The sequence below is a fragment of the Pseudoliparis swirei genome, chromosome 7 (assembly GCF_029220125.1).
Source record: "Pseudoliparis swirei isolate HS2019 ecotype Mariana Trench chromosome 7, NWPU_hadal_v1, whole genome shotgun sequence".
Lineage (NCBI taxonomy): Eukaryota > Metazoa > Chordata > Actinopteri > Perciformes > Liparidae > Pseudoliparis > Pseudoliparis swirei.
Genome location: NC_079394.1, coordinates 27,164,483 through 27,184,981, shown reverse-complemented (window position 1 = coordinate 27,184,981; position 20,499 = coordinate 27,164,483). Strand labels below are relative to the sequence as shown.

The window sequence follows — 20,499 nt, the reverse complement described above, 5'->3', positions numbered from 1 at the left end:
TGGAACTAAGCAGAGATCCATTCAGTGACCCTGTCGCCTCGACAAGTATTGATGTCTGAACCAGAGCCACAGTACACAGATTGAGTGCTGAGCCAAAGCCACATTGTACCCTTGAATTAGTAAACACTGATTACTCACTAAGTGCTTTTATGATCGACCATGGTAATCGTGATACATCTTGCAATGTATTTCCATGCTGAGGGATGGGCATGTACTTCAAAGCGATACTTATCTCCCAACTTTAGAATTTGCTATCGATTACTCAGGAATTGGAAGAGAGCTTCCAAAATCAGTTGCTTCAGTATGCTTGATCAAATTAACTAGGAGGAGGACGAATTAAACTAGAACGGGCACTCGGTAGAGCGCATACCTTCGCATATCACAAGATTGGGGCATTGAATTATGAACATGTTGGCATTAGTTGCATGCCAATTGGATAAAAATTGACCGCGCTATGGTAAAAAGAAGATTTGTACCTTTTCATGACTTTGACCCGATCGATCCCAAAATTTAATCAAATGTTCCCCGGATAATAACCAATCATCCCACCAAATTTCATGCGATTCGGTTTCATACTTTTTGAGTTATGCGAGTAACACGCATACAAATGAATAAATAAATAAATACACGGCGATCAAAACACAACCTTCCGCATTTTCAATGCAAACTTAATTATATGGAAATGTTAATACAATGACAAAATATATTTATATTGGATTTATTTGACTTTATTGCCAATATGTATTATGTAAGTTTAATAGAATATATATATTTTGTCTCATACCTGCTTCTCTCCGTCTCTCAGGGATTCCTTCAAACGTCGAAGTTTCCGCAAAGCTCAGGAGGAAAACTCCTGAGATGCCACGACTCGTCTGAGAGAGGAAGTAGAGGCCGTCGCAAAACCGAGCGAGGAAACGAGAAGATGGGATGAAAAAAAACGAGGAAATGAACTGCTGGTGACTTTGCGCTGGAGACGCACGGCGTATCCACGATGGACGACTCGGTCTCCCAACAGTCCAGTGCTTAGTGATGTCTGCTGCACGTCCGCTTGATTTTGCGGTTGTTTGTTCCAGGAGGCAAACGGTGAGAGGGCACATACGAATATGGAGATGGGAATCTCAAGTGTAGCTTATTGAGCATTTCACTGTAGAATCTTCAGATGCTTTGGCACTGTAGATTTCCTTTTTTCTTTAAAGATAACTGCAAGTCCTAATAATGCTGCAAACAGTTTCTCTGGGTTGGCGCAGAGAGACTAGAGTTCCTCTCTGAGGCCCTTGCTGGCCCGGGGCCTGTGTGTGCCAATACTGCTTGTGACCTGTGTGTATGGATGTGTGTGTGTGTGTCAACGGATGTGTGGTTTTTTTTCCGATAATGTTTGGAGTAGAGGATTTCGGTGCCATACCGAATTCACTTTGTACTCGTGATGATAAATGATTCTGTTTTGTGCTAAAAGGCTTGTGAAATTCCACTGGGCGTCTGCATGAAATGTGCAAGTTAAGAGCAGCAAGAGTACGGACGGATTTGTGCACTGGAAAAATAGACGCCATTCCCCGTGTTAGCTCTTCAGGCCATTCTTGTCTTAATAATGTTGAACATACAGTACCTGACCATGTAGCTAATGGAAGAGTTTAACTTATTGATGTCATTTACACAAGAGATAGATGGACTCTCCGCATCTGATGCTCAAAATCACACACGGCTTATCTCTAAATACTCATGTTGTATATGAATGTATGACATCAGATAGTTACAAAGATGTTTACAAAGGTATGAAAAACTATTTAGCATTTTATGGAAATGCTTTTTTTTTAGCAATAATGATATTAATAATTAGAAATGTCAATCATAAGGCAGGATTCAGTGACCGAGTGTGCTGTAACAACCTCAATGTATGTTCGAGTAGTTTCAGTACCTGTACAGACTTCCGACGATACACAGAGTGCCAAATGTAACTTCTTACTTACTTAAGAATAGAGTTAGTATCAATGCAACATTTTTAAAAGTCACTCCCTGCAGCTGTGCTTTGCAGTGTGCATTGTGTTTACTCGTCAAAATGCATTCCAGAGGACAAACGCACTTCTGCTTTGCAGTATTGAGTAGTGGCAACCTGGTTTTCTTTGACCTTTTCAAAAGTATGTAAGTATACACCTTTTTAGATACTTAGATTTGAATATTTTTCGCTCTGTTTCCAGGTACATCTGTTATTTATGAGCTGTTAAATGTTTTTGAATTGATAAACAAGTGTGAGTATTAACTAAAATGGAGACATATTTTTTTAAACATGCAGTACATCGCTGAAAGTTGGTGTAATAAGATACATTGGTGGCATTCAACCTCTGGATATTGCATTTTGGTTTCATCAGTTATTTTATGTTTAAAATAACTTGTCTTGGAATCTGAGCTGTAGAAGAACCCAAATAAAAGTTAATATATGCACATTTGTCATTTCTGTTTTAAGTGGCTCTTTTAAAACTTCGTTACAAGAAATTGCCTTTAAAGATGTTTATTATTAATATTAGAGCTATATGACTTGCTGAATGGCAATTGATAAACTCACGCAACATTTGCAGATTTAATTTCCAAGTTATAAATAGTATTACCATTTAAATATATAATTTTACTGGTGTTTTCTTCCCCCACTGGGATACTGTACTAATGACTGATTACCTTCGCATTGAAAATGCGGAAGGTTATGTTTTGATCGCCGTGTATATATTTATTTGTATGAGTGTTACTCGCATAACTCAAAAAGTATTAAACCGAATCGCATGACATTTTGGTGGGATGATTGGTTATTATCCGGGGACCATTTGTTTAGATTTTGGGATCGATCGGGTCAAAGGTCAAGGTCATGAAAAGGTAAAAATCTTCTTTTTACCATAGCGCAGTCAATTTCTGTCCAATTGGCATGCAACTAAAGCCAAAATGTTCATAATTCAATGCCCAATCTTGTGATATGCGAAGGTATGCGCTCTACCGAGTGCCCGTTCTAGTTAATACAATGCGAATATACACGACGCGAGTTTAAAAGGAGGGAATAACTCAGAGAATAAAAAAACTAAACTACAACCTTCTGCTGTCTCGTCGACGAGACGTCATCACTGCGCGACGACCAGAAGACGGACACAGGTTTGTTGTCGATTTCATGAAAAAGCGAGCGCTTGTGAGTACGCGGCGTTATACCGACAGTTGTATTTATTAAGGACGGTCAGCGCCAGTGAAGCTGGTGTTCAATGGCGGCGCCGCCGCCGCGACTAGTTTGAGCTTTGAGTGACAGAGAGCAGACTTTGTGATGCCAAATACGCGCGAGCTCCCTCGCGCCGCACGGTCAGTTACCGCGAAGTTTAAAACTCAGGCGTTAACTCGGGACGCCTCGCAGCGTGGCGCTGCGCTAACAGACGAGTGCGGGTCCACACGCGCCACTCGGCACGGACCGCCGCGGCGTTAAGGGGTTCACCTGTTGCTCTGCAGCCATTAGCTGTCACCTGTTTCAGGACTACGCATGCGCACTGACCTGCCACATTTAGCCTTTCACAAAGTCACTTAACCCTCCTCATACCTTCAAATGTACTAATATATTTTACCCTTTTTGGACCACAGCAATTAAAACCTCCATATAATGATTAGAATTAATATTGTTTCCCAAGTTTAAGTGTCAGGTAGGCTACTTTATGTGTGTTTGTTGACTACCTAAATAGCCCTTTAAATAAATAAAAAAGTTGATATTTTTACCTTCGCATTGAAAATACGGAAGGTTATGTTTTGATCGCCATTTATTTATGTATTTGTATGCGTGTTACTCGCATAACTCAAAAAGTATTAAACCGAATCGCATGGAATTTGGTGGGATGATTGGTTATTATCCGGGGACCATTTGATTAGATTTTGGGATCGATCGGGTCAAAGGTCAAGGTCATGAAAAGGTCAAAATCTGTCTGAATCGCATGGAATTTGGTGGGATGATTGGTTATTATCCGGGGACCATTTGATTAGATTTTGGGATCAATCGGGTCAAAGGTCAAGGTCATGAAAAGAACACTAATGCGTACAAGTTGTGTTCAGGACATTGAAAACATATCATCATGTGAATTTGATGTTTTCCCAGTTGTCCCCAATGAATTAGGAAAAGTCATGAAATATGAAGCAAAAGACATGATGTCCATCATTTCTTTAGAGACGTTAAACATTAAATGTGGTCAAATTGACCCCAAAGGTAACAGGAGGGTTAATAGCTACTTTCTACTTGACATCTATCTTTGCTCCGCTTGGCTCATGGCGACCCATTTGAACACTCTTTGAGTCGCGTGTCATTCCACACTCCAGTAACAGTATGCACTTTATATCACTATAAAGTTAGAAAACAGACCGGGTCATGTGTTAGCCAACCTCATACACTAATTATTCTTTTATTGTTATTGTTGGCTTCTTCTTATAGCTGGAGATATTATCCTCTTTTTTTGTGTGCTCATAATTTTATGAATTTTCATCCTGCACCGAATAACCTCTGAGGATTTCCCGCTGTAAATGGTAATCGCCCCTCCGGCAGCCTGAATGGAAGGATTGTGACTGTAAAGACTGATGTACAGCAGGAGAGCTTCGATAACGGCTGCGGCAGATCCTCGGCTCTCCTCGGTGCCGGGCCTGAGGTGTTCAGCTGATAAAAGGACTTACTTATACCTCCACTTTATTACCCGCGGATCAGAGTATACGATCATGAAACGGTTTTTCCTGTTGGGGAAAACATTTGCGGAATGTGTGAACAGATTGAGTTTGCCGTTTGAGTTGAGCACACAGACCCCGACCGTTTTGGCTTCGGCGCAGTACACTGGCACAACACTCACACACTAAAAGTAAGCGCCTCAGCCCACAGGAAGCTGTAGAATATCAACTTAAAGTGTTGACCGTAACTTACGCAAACACACACTTATCATTACCCTTTGAGAGACGAAGGGTTTGCTTTTATGGACACATAATTAGAACTAGAACGGGCACTCGGTAGAGCGCATACCTTCGCATATCACAAGATTGGGCATTGAGTTATGAACATTTTGGCATTAGTTGCATGCCAATTGGATACAAATTGACCGTGCTATGGTAAAAAGAAGATTTTGACCTTTTCATGACCTTGACCCGATCGATCCCAAAATCTAATCAAATGGTCCCCGGATAATAACCAATCATCCCACCAAATTTCATGCGATTCGGTTTAATACTTTTTGACTTATGCGAATAACACGTACGCACGCATACAAATAAATACACGGCGATCAAAACATAACCTTCTGCATTTTCAATGCGAAGGTAATAAAGCTTTATTTTTCTTCTCACCTCTTAGGTTCAACCATCCTGACGCCATTTGTGTGACATGGAGCCAGACGAGGACCTAAACCCCGACACGGACGACCTTCCGCTCCGAGCCAATACCAACCACATACTTGTCAGACATTACGTGCTGGACCTGGCGGTCCATTTCGACAGGAAGGTCATCAGCGGCAGCGTCGTTCTGTTCCTGGAGCCTCGCTCTGAGACTAAAGAGGCCGGAGTGAGACGGGGTGCATTCGATGCGGAGGAATGCCTCGGGGAGACTCCGACAGCGACGGAGAAGAAGCTCGGTGCGAGAGAAAGAGACGCGCCCGAATGTCAGCCGCACACTGCAGCCAAAGCCGGAAGTATTCAGTCTTCACATTTGTGGGAAACCACCAGCGACGGGGATTTCACCCTGTTGCTGGACTGCTGCGACCTCGACGTGTCAAAGGTGGAGGAGGTGGCCGTCGCCTCTGCGTCGGCCACGTCCGGCCTCCTGCCAGAGGTCGAGTCCGAGAGGTCGGCCGTCGGCTCGCTGCGTTTCCACACGGACCGGTGGAGCCTGCAGGTGAGGAAGAAGGGGGTCGCGTCGCCCCAGGCGTTCCCCCGTGCTCTCAGGATCCGCTACGAGACGAGGCCGGCAGGAGGCTCCGTGAGGTGGACCGAAGACCAGGACAACAGGTTTGTCTCGGGACGCCAATCGTGAAAACATCTTTAAATACTTTAAAACTGCTCTGATATATGACAGTAATATTCTCAGCCTGCCACGTTGGACCGGACTCCCGATTCACTAATTCGCACGGTTATATTCCGCCCCGTGCGTCGACGCTTCACGTGTCCGCGAGTGTGTTCGGCGGGTCCTTTGAGAATTGCACGAGAGGTTGTTTATAGTTTCCCATTGTTTACCCTTCCAGGGTGTGTGTTTACACTGCCGGCTCTCCCATCAACAACAGAGCTCTCTTCCCCTGCCAGGAGCCGCCGGTTGCCATGTCAACGTGGCAGGCAACAGTGCGGGCCCCCAGTGAGTGTGTGGTTTTGATGAGCGGGGAGGAGCCCGCCGAGCCCATGGAGGATGAGGACACACGTAAGCTGTTATTTCGCAGACCTTTTGTTGAAGCGAGGGGAAGTCAAGTCAGTTTTATGAACGGCGCCCACAATCACACGTTTATCAAACATAAAGTTTAGTTCTACGCGGTCCCGGCTGTGGAGACATTGGTACAGCTCTCTATTTCTAAGGCATTCGTGGGTCTATGTATTTTATTAGTTGGAATGCTTCAGCAGTCCAACTGTTGTTCTTGTCTTCTTTATATCAACTTATTATTCTATTTCTTCCGTACCTTTTTCGTCCCTCTTCTAGTCCTTCATATATTCAGCTATTTAAACCATTCAAATATAACAAAATTCAGCTTCTTCAGGAATAGCGGGGAAAGACTTTTCATATTTCAAATGTTTCAAATTTGTGTATCTTTAAATACTTTTGTTATTTAAAATTCATCAGATCCTATGGAGAAAATCTTCAACTTTAAAAAGCTTCCAGCATCTTCATTTTTTCAGCAAATGTTTTGTACTATCTGGACCTTGAGGGTGAAATACAAGTTTGATGATGATGATGATGATGATGATTAGCTCTCCTTCTGAACGTGAACGACTTCCTATCTACCTCGACCGTTGATTTGAAAATATGGCTTAGTTTTAAGTGACTATTTGTTTAAGCATAAAAGTAAATTTTCCCGAAATATTTCGCTTTTCTGGCTTATTCTGTGAAATTCAAAAGGAGAAAATATGTAATGTTGGTGTTATTAAAATCTAAACGTCAGTGTTGTATCGGCAGCGACGTCGAAACATTAGACGTAATTATAATCGATGTGTTGCGCTCGTTGGCATCTTTTTCAAATCAGAGTAAGAAGGATGTGTCCCTGTGTCGGGGGCAGTAACAGTAACACCAGAGACTTGCTATAAAAATGGATGGAACTGTGGATGAGATGAGACTGCAGAGAATTATTTTTAAAAATCCTAAATTGACATTTCTTTGATTGACATCTGCGACCGGTACTTAGATCTGTGTCGTTTGACGAGTCGGCATGAGGGATATGGATTAGCTAGGTTGGAATAACAAGATGTGAGAATAACACGTCTTCAGACAGGGTTCGTACGGTCATGGAAAACCTGGAAAAGTCATGGCATTTTAAAATGGTCATTTCCAGGCCTGGAAAAGTCATGGAAAAAACTTAAATCATGAAAGTTTTGGAAAAGTCATGGAAATGTGTTATGATCACATGTTCATTTACGCCGAGTTTGAAATTAATACGTTTTTTAAAGAAAGATGCTCAAAATATAAGCCGGTGTACGCTCTCAATACGCAACATTTTCTAAAATGTTCATGTTTATGCCGAGATTTCAGTTTGGTCATGGAAATTTGGTTTAAAGTTCTGGAAAAGTCATGGAAAAGTCCTGGAAATCCATTGGTCAAAATGCGTAAGAGCCCTGTTCAGACTAGTGAAGTGAAACAAAATGTCATTTAAGTCCAAATGTTTCCTTCGCTCTCTGCCTCTCTTCCTCCCCATTTCCCCACCTTTTTGACATTTTGATCCTTTCTCTCGTACCCTCCCTCTACTCTCCGCAGGCTCCTTAATCTGGAATTACTACGTCACCATGCCCATGCCCGCCTCCACCTTCACCTTGGCAGTGGGCCACTGGCGCCAAGTCCTGGCGGAAAACCCTGCGGCGTCGGACAGGGTCGCGAGGGACGAGACGGATTGTGGCGGGACGGCTACACTCGGGGCTGGACCTGGGGAACGGGCCCGGGCTGACCTTCTGTCTGGACCCAGCTCCATCAGTGAAGTCGTAAAGGGCTCTCCAGTCAGGACTGGCAGGTATTTTATTATTTGTTCTTTATGTGTTTTTTTCCTCCTCCTCCTCCAGACTGTTATTAACCCAAGTCTGGCCCTTCAACATTCCACTGTGAAACTTTCCTTTCGCCATACCAAAAACGGTGCAGGTGAAGCAAGGGGTGCAGTACTCAATCAGATTTTTTTATTATTATGACAAGTCGATTAACCCTTGTGTTGCCTTCGGGTCAATTTGACCCGATTCAATGTTTCACCCTCCTGTCGCCTTCGGGTCAATATGACCCGATTCAATGTTTAACCCTCCTGTTACCTTTATATTTACTAACATATTTTACCCTTGAGGTCAATATGACCCCAGCTATTAAAATCTCCAGAAAATTATTAGAATTAATATTGTTTTTCAAGTTTAAGTGTGAGGTACTTTATGTTTGTTTGTTGACTCCCGAAAGAACACCGACATTAAACATTGAATCGGGTCAAATTGACCTGAAGGCGACAGGAGGGTTAAATATTGAATCGGGTCAAAATGACCCGAAGGCAACACAAGGGTTAAAGCTTGTACTCTAGTCTATAGAATGTTGGCTTCAGTGCCCAGCAGACATTATCTTTGGAGAGCAAACTGTACGGCGGTGGAGGATCCTGAGTGCAGGCGGGAGGACGGAGAGGGCCGGCGTGCTGTGGGCGCGGTGGGACTGGGGTCTCCCTCTCCACTGGCCCGGCAGGTTGGCAGGTCTGCCAGTGGTTTCCAGTAATCCTCCTCCTCCCCTCACGGTTTTCCTCCAGCAGCAGCCCAGCTGTAGCCTGCTGCAGGCCCCGGGATTCTCCCACTACAAGGAAGGCCTTTATTTCCAGTGAATTACTGGAAGGAAGGAAACTTGGATCTCGCTCAAGGACCTTTGGATGCTCTGGTGCTGAGGAGGGCGTGCTGGATATGGGTTTTAGAGTGAGATTGCATGTCGGCGAGATATTTTTGGGCTCACTGTGGTTGGCCCGTGTGACGCATGTGTTCCATATTTCATTGCCATGCTTATAGCACAGGCAGACGGGACAAATGGGGCCATATTTGGTTCCCCGAACTGTATAGAATGACATCAACAAAATGTATTAAATTGTCGATATTAACCATTTGATTACATTTTTACTCCTATTTTTTTTAATCTGCTACAGCTCCGACTCTGCATTCTGCGGCTCGTCGCTCGAGGATGAGGGTCTCTCTAAAACAGATTATTCAGGCACGGTGAATGACGGCATCCCTTGTTCCCATGGCGACTACCCTTGCCGGTTTACTGAGCGGTCGACGCGGTCCCAGCGGGTGGTCCCGCACCGTGTGTTTGGACCCGCCTGCTTGCTGCAGAAAGCCCAGGTGGAGTTTTGACAAAGAGCCGCTGAGACGCTGTGGCTAATTATATCTTGTGAGATTAAAAGAGACAGTCGGCATCCGTTCATGTTCCTAATCATTATGCCGGCGTTTTTTTAACTGCCATCTCTTGGCAGAATGGGAAGAGTACGAGACTGTAATCGCACGAGGGCCACTTAAAACATTCCTCATACTCCAGCTCGAATAGCATTCATATTATTCGTACAAAAGGATTTGGCACGATCAGTCGGTCCTGAGCTCAGGATTTTTGTTCGATGAGTGACGAAAAATGTGGAACACACAGGAGGCGCAGTCGCCTTTGACTTTTGTTTTGTGTATTTTATTCAGTCAATCAAATCAAATATTATACAATATTATTCTATATAATATACAAAAGAGAAAGACTGAAAAGGTATAGGTAGAAGCAAAAAATGCTTATAAATTCCTATCCTAAATTGAAATCAGAATAAATCAGAAAATTAATATAAAATATAGAAAAAACAACAAACAAAATATATTTATATCTACTACCACATACATCTTCCATATAAATACGTGATATGATATATCCTCTCACCTGGAGCACATAGGAACATCATTGACATACACAATGCATAGTGTCAGAGGAAATACACGTACCCACAAACTGTTGTCTACCCTCCCCATCTGTATCAACATAAACACGTCTGCTTCCGGCTAAACCTACACGTGTGTAGTTAGTTGCCAGTTGTTTCGAGTAACTTGTTGCCTTCCTCTTGCAGATGGGAGTCCTACGGCTTTTGCCGCGATGTTTGGCTGCAGCCCACGCCGTCCTGGGGCTCCACCCCTTTCCCCGCCTTGATGTTCTCATCGTTCCGGCGGGGTTCTCCAGTCTGGGCATGGCCAGGTAAGGACACCTGTGTCGTTGGCAGGATCATGTCATGTGTTAACCTGGCAACAACTCTGCAAAGAGCAACGGGTAAGGGAGAACGGAAGAGCGAGAAAGCTGTGTGAATAAGGAATTATGGGTTAATAATAAAAAAAAAAAGGAAATCGACGATGATTGATGTTCAGGCCACTTGGGCGCAGCAGAAACGACCTGTGAACACAACACTGGAATGATTTCACTTTTATATCTATATTTCATAAATAATTGCTTTTTTACACATCCAGCAGATACAGTGCAACCTTTTAATTAATTGTGGGGGTTAAGTGTTTATGGCCACCTTGCTGTTAGTCCAATATTGCAAGACGAATCCAACACATTTTTGGGAGTTTTTCCTGATCCGATGTGCGGTCCTGGGACAGGGATGTCGTGTGTGTACGGATTGTAATGCCCTCCGAGGCAAATTTGTGATTTGTAATGTTGGGCTTTACAAATTAATTGAGTTGATTTTATTTGAATATTCACCCTCCCTTTTAGCTCTGTTTTGGCCTCCACCAACTCCAGAGGGAAATATCTGGCTCATAACTGCTAAATGCTCCAGTATGTTCACCAGATAGTGACATTAGACTGTTTTCTCATTCCTGCTTGGCAGTTTGTCGACAGAGTTCTTAACGTTTAGCTTTCTGTGACTTTCTGTTTGCTGTCCTTGTGGAAATGATGAGAGCTGTGAGCGTGAACCAAAACAGGCCATGAAACCAAAATAATTAGCTGTAATTACAAGAATTAACTACAGTTAATTACGGGTGGTAATTAACTACAGAAGTTGTACTTATTGTTAATTCTAATAAATAAAGCAGCTTTAAAGTTGTTCAGTATGGCGCAGTATGTGTTCCTGTGTTCTGCTGTCATTTACAGGCCAATGTTTGAACAATCATTTACAATCAAGTTGTAAATCAACAGAACATCAAAGATCTGCCACATCAACATCAGCACTATTTTCCACTTTATCCTGGTTCGCATGACTAATTACATATTTCACGTTCCCAAACCCTCTCACTCTGTCTCAATCTCCCACGAGAATCTTCCACATTGGAATTCTCTTCTCGATCGACTCCCTCCGAACTCCGTCCGGCCGCTTGTCGTCCCTCCGTTTGTTCCAATCTAACTGCTCTGAACACTCGTCCGAGCTCCTACCACGTCCATGTGTTTCAGTTGTGAGTCTAAGCTTTACGGCATAAAGAGTAACAACACGTATCATGCTGCACTAGATTGAAGCGAGACGAAATATAAACGCATCTACACTACCGTTCAAAAGTTTGGGGGCACTGTTTTTTCAATAAAGATAACATTAATCAAAAATACACACTATACATTGTTAATGTGGTAAATGACTATTCTAGGTGGAAACGTCTGGTTTCTAATGAAATATCTCCAGAGGTGTATAGAGGCCCATTTCCATCAACTATCACTCCAGTGTTCTAATGGTACATTGTGTTTGCTAATCGCCTTAGAAGACTAATGTCTGATTAGAAAACCCTTGTGCAATTATGTTAGCACAGCTGAAAACAGTTATGCTGGTGATATAAGCTATACAACTGGCCTTCCTTTGAGCTTGAAGTTTGAAGAACAAAATTAATACTTCAATGACAGATTCATTGTCCTGTGCGCTGGAAATAATTCTGCTCTCTGTATTTCTCTGTTCCCTCTTTAGCTCCTGTCCCCTCGACTTCTGTTTCTATATTCATCCACCTTTTATTCCCTTACTCGCCCCCGTTTTATTTTACTCTTCTACTTAACCCTTGTGTTGCCTTCGGGTCATTTTGACCCAATTCAATATTTAACCCTCCTGTCGCCTTCGGGTCAATTTGACCCGATTCAATGTTTAATGTCGGTGTTCTTTCGGGAGTCAACAAACAAACATAAAGTACCTCACACTTAAACTTGGAAAACAATATTAATTCTAATAATTTTCTGGAGATTTTAATAGCTGGGGTCATATTGACCTCAAGGGTAAAATATGTTAGTAAATATAAAGGTAACAGGAGGGTTAAACATTGAATCGGGTCATATTGACCCAAAGGCGACAGGAGGGTGAAACATTGAATCGGGTCAAATTGACCCGAAGGCAACACAAGGGTTAAGATCATCCCGTTTCCGTCACTTCTTCTTCGCTCTTTTCATCTCCTGACTTTCCGTTTCTCTGTGTTTTGCTGTCCTCTCCATTTCTCTGCACGGTGAATCACTCTCCTGTCTGGCCTCTAGCGTTCTACAATAGAAATAGTTTCCCTGGAAATCAAGTTTTATGTGTTCTCTGCAATACAGCTGGCATATGGTGTGCTTGAAGATATGACTGAATGCCGCCAGCCGGTAGCCATATGAAGGAAGCTAAAATTGGAAATTGAAGCAAAAATAAAACCCATCGCTGGCCGTTTTCTATTTTTTATATATTGTGTTGATGAAGGAAAGGGATTAGGGTTGTCAGTGAACGTTGTCCCAGTATCTGCGGTCTGCAACCACAGTCTCTCTCTCTCTCCGTCTGTCTTTCCCCTCTCCCCCGGCGGCCTCCCTCAAGAAAAGTGCCCCAGACAGGATATGAGCTCATACCTGAATATGTATTCTGTGTGTATTTCTGACATTACAGCCAGGAGGAGTCCAAACCCGAGATATTTTAAAGGACAGAGCACGATAAATTCTCAACTTTGCATTCTTCTGTTGACGACGTGCAGAGTGCTCTTTGATCTGCGGGAAATCTCTCCCCTCATCTTGTGAAAATCTGTCTGTATTCTTTTGAACGGGCATCGAGGGCGATCACTGAGGCGGTTGCCTGATGGATGTTTTCCTTCCTTTATGAAGATAGCTCCCAGGCACTTATCCCTCTCGCCCCGGCTGCTTAGACTCCCGCTAGCTGCAGATGACAGAGAAGAGATTTAGGGCCTTCATTAAGCTTCACACAGCACCTGCACTGGCTCCTTATAAAACTCTGCATGGGTCTCAACCCGGTGTCAACTCGCTGCATCCTCCCCTCGGCGGGGGGGGGGGGCGCTGCGGTCCCGCACGTCTCCGCACTTGTGCCACGAGTAGGCGGGGAGGTCATCCGAAATGGAAGCGTAGATTGAGACGGAGATGAGAGAGAGAGATGAAGAGGGCAAAGGCGGGGTTCGCGACAGGCCAGCGGACCCCCAGGATGTGGGAGAGGATGTGTGGATTATTCCCAGCAACAAAAGCCATTAGCTTCTGGAAGGACTTCAGAGACTGGCGCTATTTAATCGAGAGATTGGGAGGTATGTGGGCCCCAGTGCTTTGGGACCAAGCCAAGCGGTGTGTGTGTGTGTGTGTGTGTGTGTGTGTGTGTGTGTGTGTGTGTGTGTGTGTGTGTGTGTGTGTGTGTGTGTGTGTGTGTGTGTGTGCAGTGCCCCGGAAGAAACAGCAGGAGTGGACGGGGCTGTAGGACGGGGAGCCGTTTCAGTGTGATGCACAGAATGGAGGGCAGAGGCAGAACGGGGGGCAGGAAACTGAAGATTAAGGAGTCAAGTAAAGGCGAGTCTGCATTGTGCACCCAAAGGGCTTTCAGAGACACACACACACACACACACACTCCTTTAACCCCTTTAAGTTGCTCTATAGGAGCTAACGGTGCAAACGGAGCGAACAACGGCAAAAAGTCTGGCAAAGCAAAAGTTTGTACCTGAAGGCTCGACGATGTCAACGAAGTGAGGAGAAGCTCGGATTGATACGCACACAGAAGGAGAATCGTTGTTTTTGCTGTTTTTAATACTCTTTACCCTCCTTCACATTTACTGACATATTTTACCCTCTGGGTCAATTTGACCCCAGCAACTAAAACCTCCAGAAAATTATTAGAATGAATATTGTTTTCCAAGTTTAAGTGTGAGGTACTTTATGTTTGTTTGTTGACTACCTAAATAGCCCTTTAAATATATAAAAAAGTTGATATTTCTTATATGTTTGACACAGTGAAAAACAGCCTGGGGTCAAATTGACCCCAAAGAACACCGACGTTAAACATTGAATGGGGTCAAATTGACCCTAAAGGTAACAGGAGGGTTAATCCTATATCTTGCAGCTTCAAAGTTACTTCTGTTTCCAGTCCGTATCAAAAAGCTCCTTCGTTTAAATTGAAGGGCTTGAACAACACGGCCGTGAACCCGAGTTGTGACTCTGCTCCGAGCCGTCGAGGTCAAACCGCCCACCGGTTCCTCCTCGGCCCGGTTTGTAATGTGCGTACGTGCATTGGTCCATCTGTGTCTTTTATTTTGTTGTGCCTTAGCGCATACTTTTTTTCCTCTGTCTTTTCTTTGAAAAAAAAAAATGTGGATGCGTAATCTCCACGCCGCATCTCGACCACGTCATCCGGTTCCGACTGGGAGCGACAGGAAGGGCCCGGCGTTTCCTCCCGCTCTTTGAAGCCGAGGTCCGTGTGTCCCAGAGCGCGGGGGCTGGACTTGTACCACTAATCGGAGATCGCTGTGTGTGCAGCGCTCCCAAATCAAGACACGGCCGACGTCCCCGAGAGAGCGGTACTCCCCCCCCCCCCCCCACACACACACATTTAGTTGAGAAATGTGTTGAAACAGGCCCTTTTAGCTGTGCGGTTGAAGTGGGATTTGTTTTTGCTTCACTGTAGACGGGCAGATTCCTGTGCTTGTGTTTGCATGAATGCGTGTATTGTTCAAATAAGTGTGTAAAGGATGTGTGTTTAGAGCAATGGGATGACGCAGAGGAATGCTTAACAGATCAATTGTCATTACTTTTTTTTCCTCTGGTGAGGGAAATTAAGTTAACTTTTTTTTGTGTGGCTTTTGTGTTATCCTTCTGTTATAATTGTAATTGAACCAGTCGGATGGATGCGTAATCCTTTTTTCTCCGCTTTGTGGCGGGCTGCGATTAAACCCCCACGCATACAGACTTAAACATCTCCATCTGTCAACACGTGTCATTGCATTAGTACCAGCTTCCTTTCATTATCAGTGTGTTTTTTTCTTCTTCTTTCTTGCGCAAACAGGCTTTATTGGGCAAGTCGTTTTTATACTTTCTCAAACTATACACAAACATAATTTCCCCCGGTTCTCCTCCAACGACCCGCCCGCCCCACCGGGGGTGGCTGCCCGAAGAAATAGGGAGAAAAAGGGATCAAGTAGTTGAACTTCTTGCTCCTCCTGCAGTACAGCCAAACCAGGCAGCCATATAACGGTCATGGGCGCTCGGTAAAAGTTCTGACTGGCGTATACCTCCTGACCTCTCTATGTGGCGCTGGAGGATTTTCGGGCTGACTTCAGTTGACTGCATTGTTTGTTTATGGGCTTGCAGGAAGTTGCATCGGCCATTGGTCCCTGTTGGGAGGAAGTAGGGAGCTGGAGGGGGGGGGGGGGCTCGTACCCTGCAGGGTAATCCCCCGGAGCTCTTTTTCATGTTTAACCCTCCTGTTACCTTCACATTTACTAACATATTTTACCCTCGGGGTCAATTTGACCCCAGCAATTAAAACCTCCAGAAAATTATTAGAATTAATATTGTTTCCCAAGTTTAAGTGTGAGGTACTTTATGTTTGTTTGTCGACTACCTAAATAGCCCTTTAAATATATAAAAAAGTTGATATTTACCTTCGCATTGAAAATACGGAAGGTTATGTTTTGATCGCCGTGTATTTATTTATTTATTTGTATGCTGTCATTCGCAACAAAAAAAAAGTTTTAAACCGAATTGCATGAAATTTGGTGGGATGATTGGTTATTATCCGGGGACCATTTGATTAGATTTTGGGATCAATCGGGTCAAAGGTCAAGGTCACGGAAAGGTCAAAATCTTCTTTTTACCATAGCGCGGTCAATTTTTATCCAATTGTCATGCAACTAATGCCAACATGTTCATAATTCAATGCCCAATCTTGTGATATGCGAAGGTATGCGCTCTACCGAGTGCCCGTTCTAGTTCTTATATGTTTGACACAGTGAAAAACAGCCTGGGGTCAAATTGACCCCAAAGAACACCGACGTTAAACATTGAATGGGGTCAAATTGACCCTAAAGGTAACAGGAGGGTTAACATGACCGGACTGATGTTTTTGCACATTTTAACCCGTTAACTAGAAATCACACACTCTTCACATATCCTTTTCCCAAAGCCATACGCCACGTGCTTTTATAAACAATGGGTTTTTAATTGATGTCAGTATGGAAGAAGTTGTTGATACATTACGTCATTTCCACAAAAGACTTGTTAGTTTAGACTTGCTTTCCAAACGGCAATCTTTTTAATGCAAGCGACATCCATGTCTGCTGACTGGATATGAATTTGATGACAGCCGACTCTCAACCATGCACTAATAAAATACATTTTCAAAGAGACACTTGCAACATCGTATTTAGAAATGTGTAGTTCCTTCAAACTTTACTACGTGGTCAGTATTAATGGGATTATAAAAACCAACAGCTGTTAAAAGATGAAGCTGATCATTAAGGAAAGATCATTTACTTTGAAGAAGTGAATTAAATATAATGGCAGCACACAAAGGGAAAATTAAGAAGACTCAATGTTCATTTGAACCTTCCCCAGTCAATAACATGAGTCTGACTCTTACATCTTATTGGCCATGATATCCCATCTCTTTGCACCCTGACTGAATTGTGCCTCCTTGTTGACCTTCTTGTCTCTTTTTTCCTCTACTCCTCCTTACTTTCTTTCCCAGTCCTCCCACCAATTGCCCCCCCCCCCCCCTCCCCTCTTCTCTTCCTTCTGACATCCCAGTGGATTTCTTGCCTTTCTGCTCTCCCCTGCAGTTTAATCTACGAAGTAACCCTAGAAGTGTGCGACAAAGACCCGCTCTTTCAGGAGGCCGTTCTGGGGGTGGGAGGGGCATTTTTGGGCTCGGGAGACAGCTGTTAATCAAATTGTCAAGGATGAGGTGTTTCTTTCTTCCCACCTTTAGTGTATCTCCCTCTTTTCTGCCGCCCACACAAAGGAGCGTGGCCCGGCTGAAAGGGCAGCTCTGCATGCCTGCACCTGGACAGAAGGAAGAGGGAGTATCCTGTGAACACTTTTTAAAGTGATTGCAAGGAGTTGAGATTTTTAGGTGAGGTTTCTTTTCCCCTTTTGCTCCCGTGTGGCCCTTTTTACTCTGCTCGGGGGGGGGGGGGGGGGGGCGCCATCTCTTCCAGCTCTTCCAGCTTCCCTCGTCTCTTTTTTTCTCGGCCCTCTGTGCTCTTAATGAAGATAGCGGGGGCCGGTTTAGTAAGTGTTTTGCTATTGAAGGAGCATTCCTTTTGAGTTATCCGGGGGCCTCTCCACTTCCCTCCTCTACCTCGGTGTCGGTTCACCTGCTCGTCTACAGTACCGTCTCACAACCGCGACAGGAGGGGGTTATGGGATTTGTTGTGGACATGTAATTAGAGTAGTTTATATTGATGCGCAGCATTGTGCAAAACCCCACTGTCACGTGTCATGTTCCCCCCCCCCCGGGTTCCATATAAGCTGCAGGCTTGTGAGTGATAGTGCGTTGCTTTGAACTGCCCTCAGATGTGAACCTGCTGGCAACAGCTGGCAAATAGCACAACATTTAACAGTAACACAGGCACACTGTGCCATAACTCTGGATTAGAGGCTGTGGCAAGACGGGCCTGTCACTGCACACCCGTTCTCCTAACTAATCACTCCAGAGGACCCATTCCCCGGAGTGATGGATGGGGTCCATTGTGTGGCGGAGGGGACACTGCTGCTGCTCCCGGTGTGCATCCCGGGGCGTGTGCGATAGTGGAACCTAGGAGGCGTGGGGGTTATTTCATTTGTCTGGGCGAAGCCAGACGGCTTAATGTCCGTGGGACCTCTGCGCTGAACCGGCCAAAATGAGATATTTGAAACAAAGTGCTGCGAGACGCTCGGCGGTAATGCTTCCGATGTCTGGATTTGCTTTTAGCCTTAGGGAGGAGCTGCGCTTGAAACGGGCCGCTGTTAGCCATCTACGGAGGGCAGTGTCGGTCTGTCTGCTGGCCAAATATATCATATAGGTAACAACTATGAAGTGGATTGTGTTCATATTTTACACCGACATGAATGGACATTTAGAAAACGAATCCGAATTGTTTATTGTTTATTTATTGGATCCCCATTTAGCTGACGCCTTAGGGACCGCTAATCTTCCTGGGGTCCACAGAAAGGACAAAATACAATACATACAAAAACAGACAAAACATATCGTGAAACCAACAGTTAAAAATAGTACAACAAAGTAAAAAATAGTGCAGTCAGATGCACAGTACAGTCGAAGGATAAGATATATGTTATGCAATTCAACTTAATTCATACAAAGAAAAAGAAAATCAGATGACTAAAAAGCAATAGAATACGTCAAGTTGTGAATGTTCTTAGGTGCGCCTTTAATTACCTTCGCATTGAAAATGCGGAAGGTTATGTTTTGATCGCCGTGTATTCATTTATTTATTTATTTGTATGCGTGTTATTCGCAAAACTCAAAGTATTGAACCAAATCGCATGAAATTTGGTGGGATGATTGGTTATTATCCGGGGACCATTTGATTAGATTTTGGGGTCAAAGGTCAAGGTCATGGAAAGGTCAACATCTTTTTTTTTACCATAGCACGATACATTTTTGTCCAATTGGCATGCAACTAATGCCAACATGTTCATAATTCAATGCCCAATCTTGTGATATGCGAAGGTATGCGCTCTACCGAGTGCCCGTTCTAGTTGTTTTTTGAATGACAAATTATTACTCGTGGAGGTAGTAAGTTCCAAGCGGTAATTGTACGATAGATAACGGTACGTTTGACTCTCACTTTGTAAACATTGTTTTTAAAGGTGCTATATAAATAAAGTTATTATTATTATTATTATTATTATTATCTGTAATACACAAATATGCTGCACAAAATGCATTCTTCTAATAACTTTGCTGATCCCCTGACTTACCTATAACGCCACCAGAAGATCAATGTTTTCATGACAGCCGCCTCAAACCTATTAAAACTATCAGACAAGAGTACGTTTCCCTTTGATCTCGCCTTTATTCGTCTTCACATCCCGTCAAACACTTCTCGGACAGCCCTGCTGTACCGAGCGGTCTCGCTTTACATCTCCGTCCCGCCTCGCTCCCTCGTTTTATATAAAAGAGACACATTGTCTATTTATTACTCTCAAATTTTAGTCCTGTGAAATACATTTGTCCCGTCTGCTTCAATGAGACGGAAGTAGAAACCAAGAGATTGTTCTGAGTGCTGTATGATGACTGACGGGGTTTGCATGGAAATAGCTGCAGCGATCCAGGAATGTGCGTTATGTCACGTCAACGTCACGTCAACACCTGGCCGAGGCGGATTGACGGCGGCTCGTTGTGGCTCGCACTGCTCTGCATTAGCGCAACCGCAAGGTCCAAAAGCCCCGAAAGCGATAATTGACGGGCTTCAATTGATGGTCCTGTGGCGCGCGGCACGCATCCGATTTGAAATGCCAACACCTCAGAACCAGCAGTGTTTTAGGAGAAGAATGCATTTTGTGCAGCATATTTGTGTATTACAGATAATAATAATAATAATAACTTTATTTATATAGCACCTTTAAAAACAATGTTTACAAAGTGAGAGTCAAAGCAAAACAAGTGGAATAGCAAGAAACCAATATTACATTTAAAAGTATATATTAAAATAAAATGGAAAATAAAATATAAATAAATTAAAAACCAAATAAATTAAAAACAGACAAACTAAATGAGGGGAACCAAAGTTCTGCATAAAAGGACTAGATCACTTAAAAGCTGTTCTATAAAAATGGGTTTTAAGAAGTGATTTAAAAGATGCCTCCATACTCTTTAACTTAATATACAAATACGTGACCACGTTGTTTTAAATCTATGCTCCCACACACACACACACACACTCAAGAACATTCCTCTGGTGTGACATCGGTTGTTGGGCCCTGAACATGGAACAAACTGCACTGTGGATTGTTTTACTGTTAAGAGATCAGATAGATCAGACATCTGCTATCACTTCCCAGCTGATACGGATTCAAAGTAGATTTGCTGAAAGTGTGTGTGTGTGTGTACGCAGGCGTTCTTGACCTCATCAGGCTATGACCCACATGATCCCTTCAGT

General features: G+C 43.6%; 2 protein-coding genes across 19 annotated transcripts in view; both read left to right on the top strand.

The window, feature by feature from the left end:
• Positions 1-2,436, top strand: part of dock8 (dedicator of cytokinesis 8) — a 69,562-nt gene extending 67,126 nt beyond the window's left edge. For all 3 annotated transcript variants that reach the window (XM_056419527.1, XM_056419529.1, XM_056419528.1), the window contains one exon: positions 806-2,436. In XM_056419527.1, coding sequence (XP_056275502.1) covers positions 806-857 — 52 coding nt within the window. In that variant the 3' untranslated portion in view covers positions 858-2,436. The remainder of the gene's footprint in view (positions 1-805) is intronic.
• A 700-nt stretch (positions 2,437-3,136) lies between these two features.
• aopep (aminopeptidase O (putative)) overlaps positions 3,137-20,499 on the top strand; it is a 79,662-nt gene continuing 62,299 nt past the window's right edge. For 9 of the 16 annotated variants that reach the window (XR_008832365.1, XR_008832366.1, XR_008832364.1 and 6 more), the window contains exons 1-5: positions 3,850-5,985; positions 6,219-6,388; positions 7,928-8,177; positions 9,321-9,516; positions 10,272-10,396. Coding sequence is in view for 12 of the 16 variants with exons in the window: in XM_056419541.1 (XP_056275516.1) it covers positions 5,366-5,985; positions 6,219-6,388; positions 7,928-8,177; positions 9,321-9,516; positions 10,272-10,396 (1,361 nt within the window). In the remaining 4 variants the exon portion in view is untranslated. Of the gene's footprint in view, positions 3,328-3,849; positions 5,986-6,218; positions 6,389-7,927; positions 8,178-9,320; positions 9,517-10,271; positions 10,397-20,499 lie in introns of those variants that run through there. The other 7 variants (XR_008832363.1, XM_056419534.1, XM_056419530.1 and 4 more) reach the window with 6 other exon arrangements.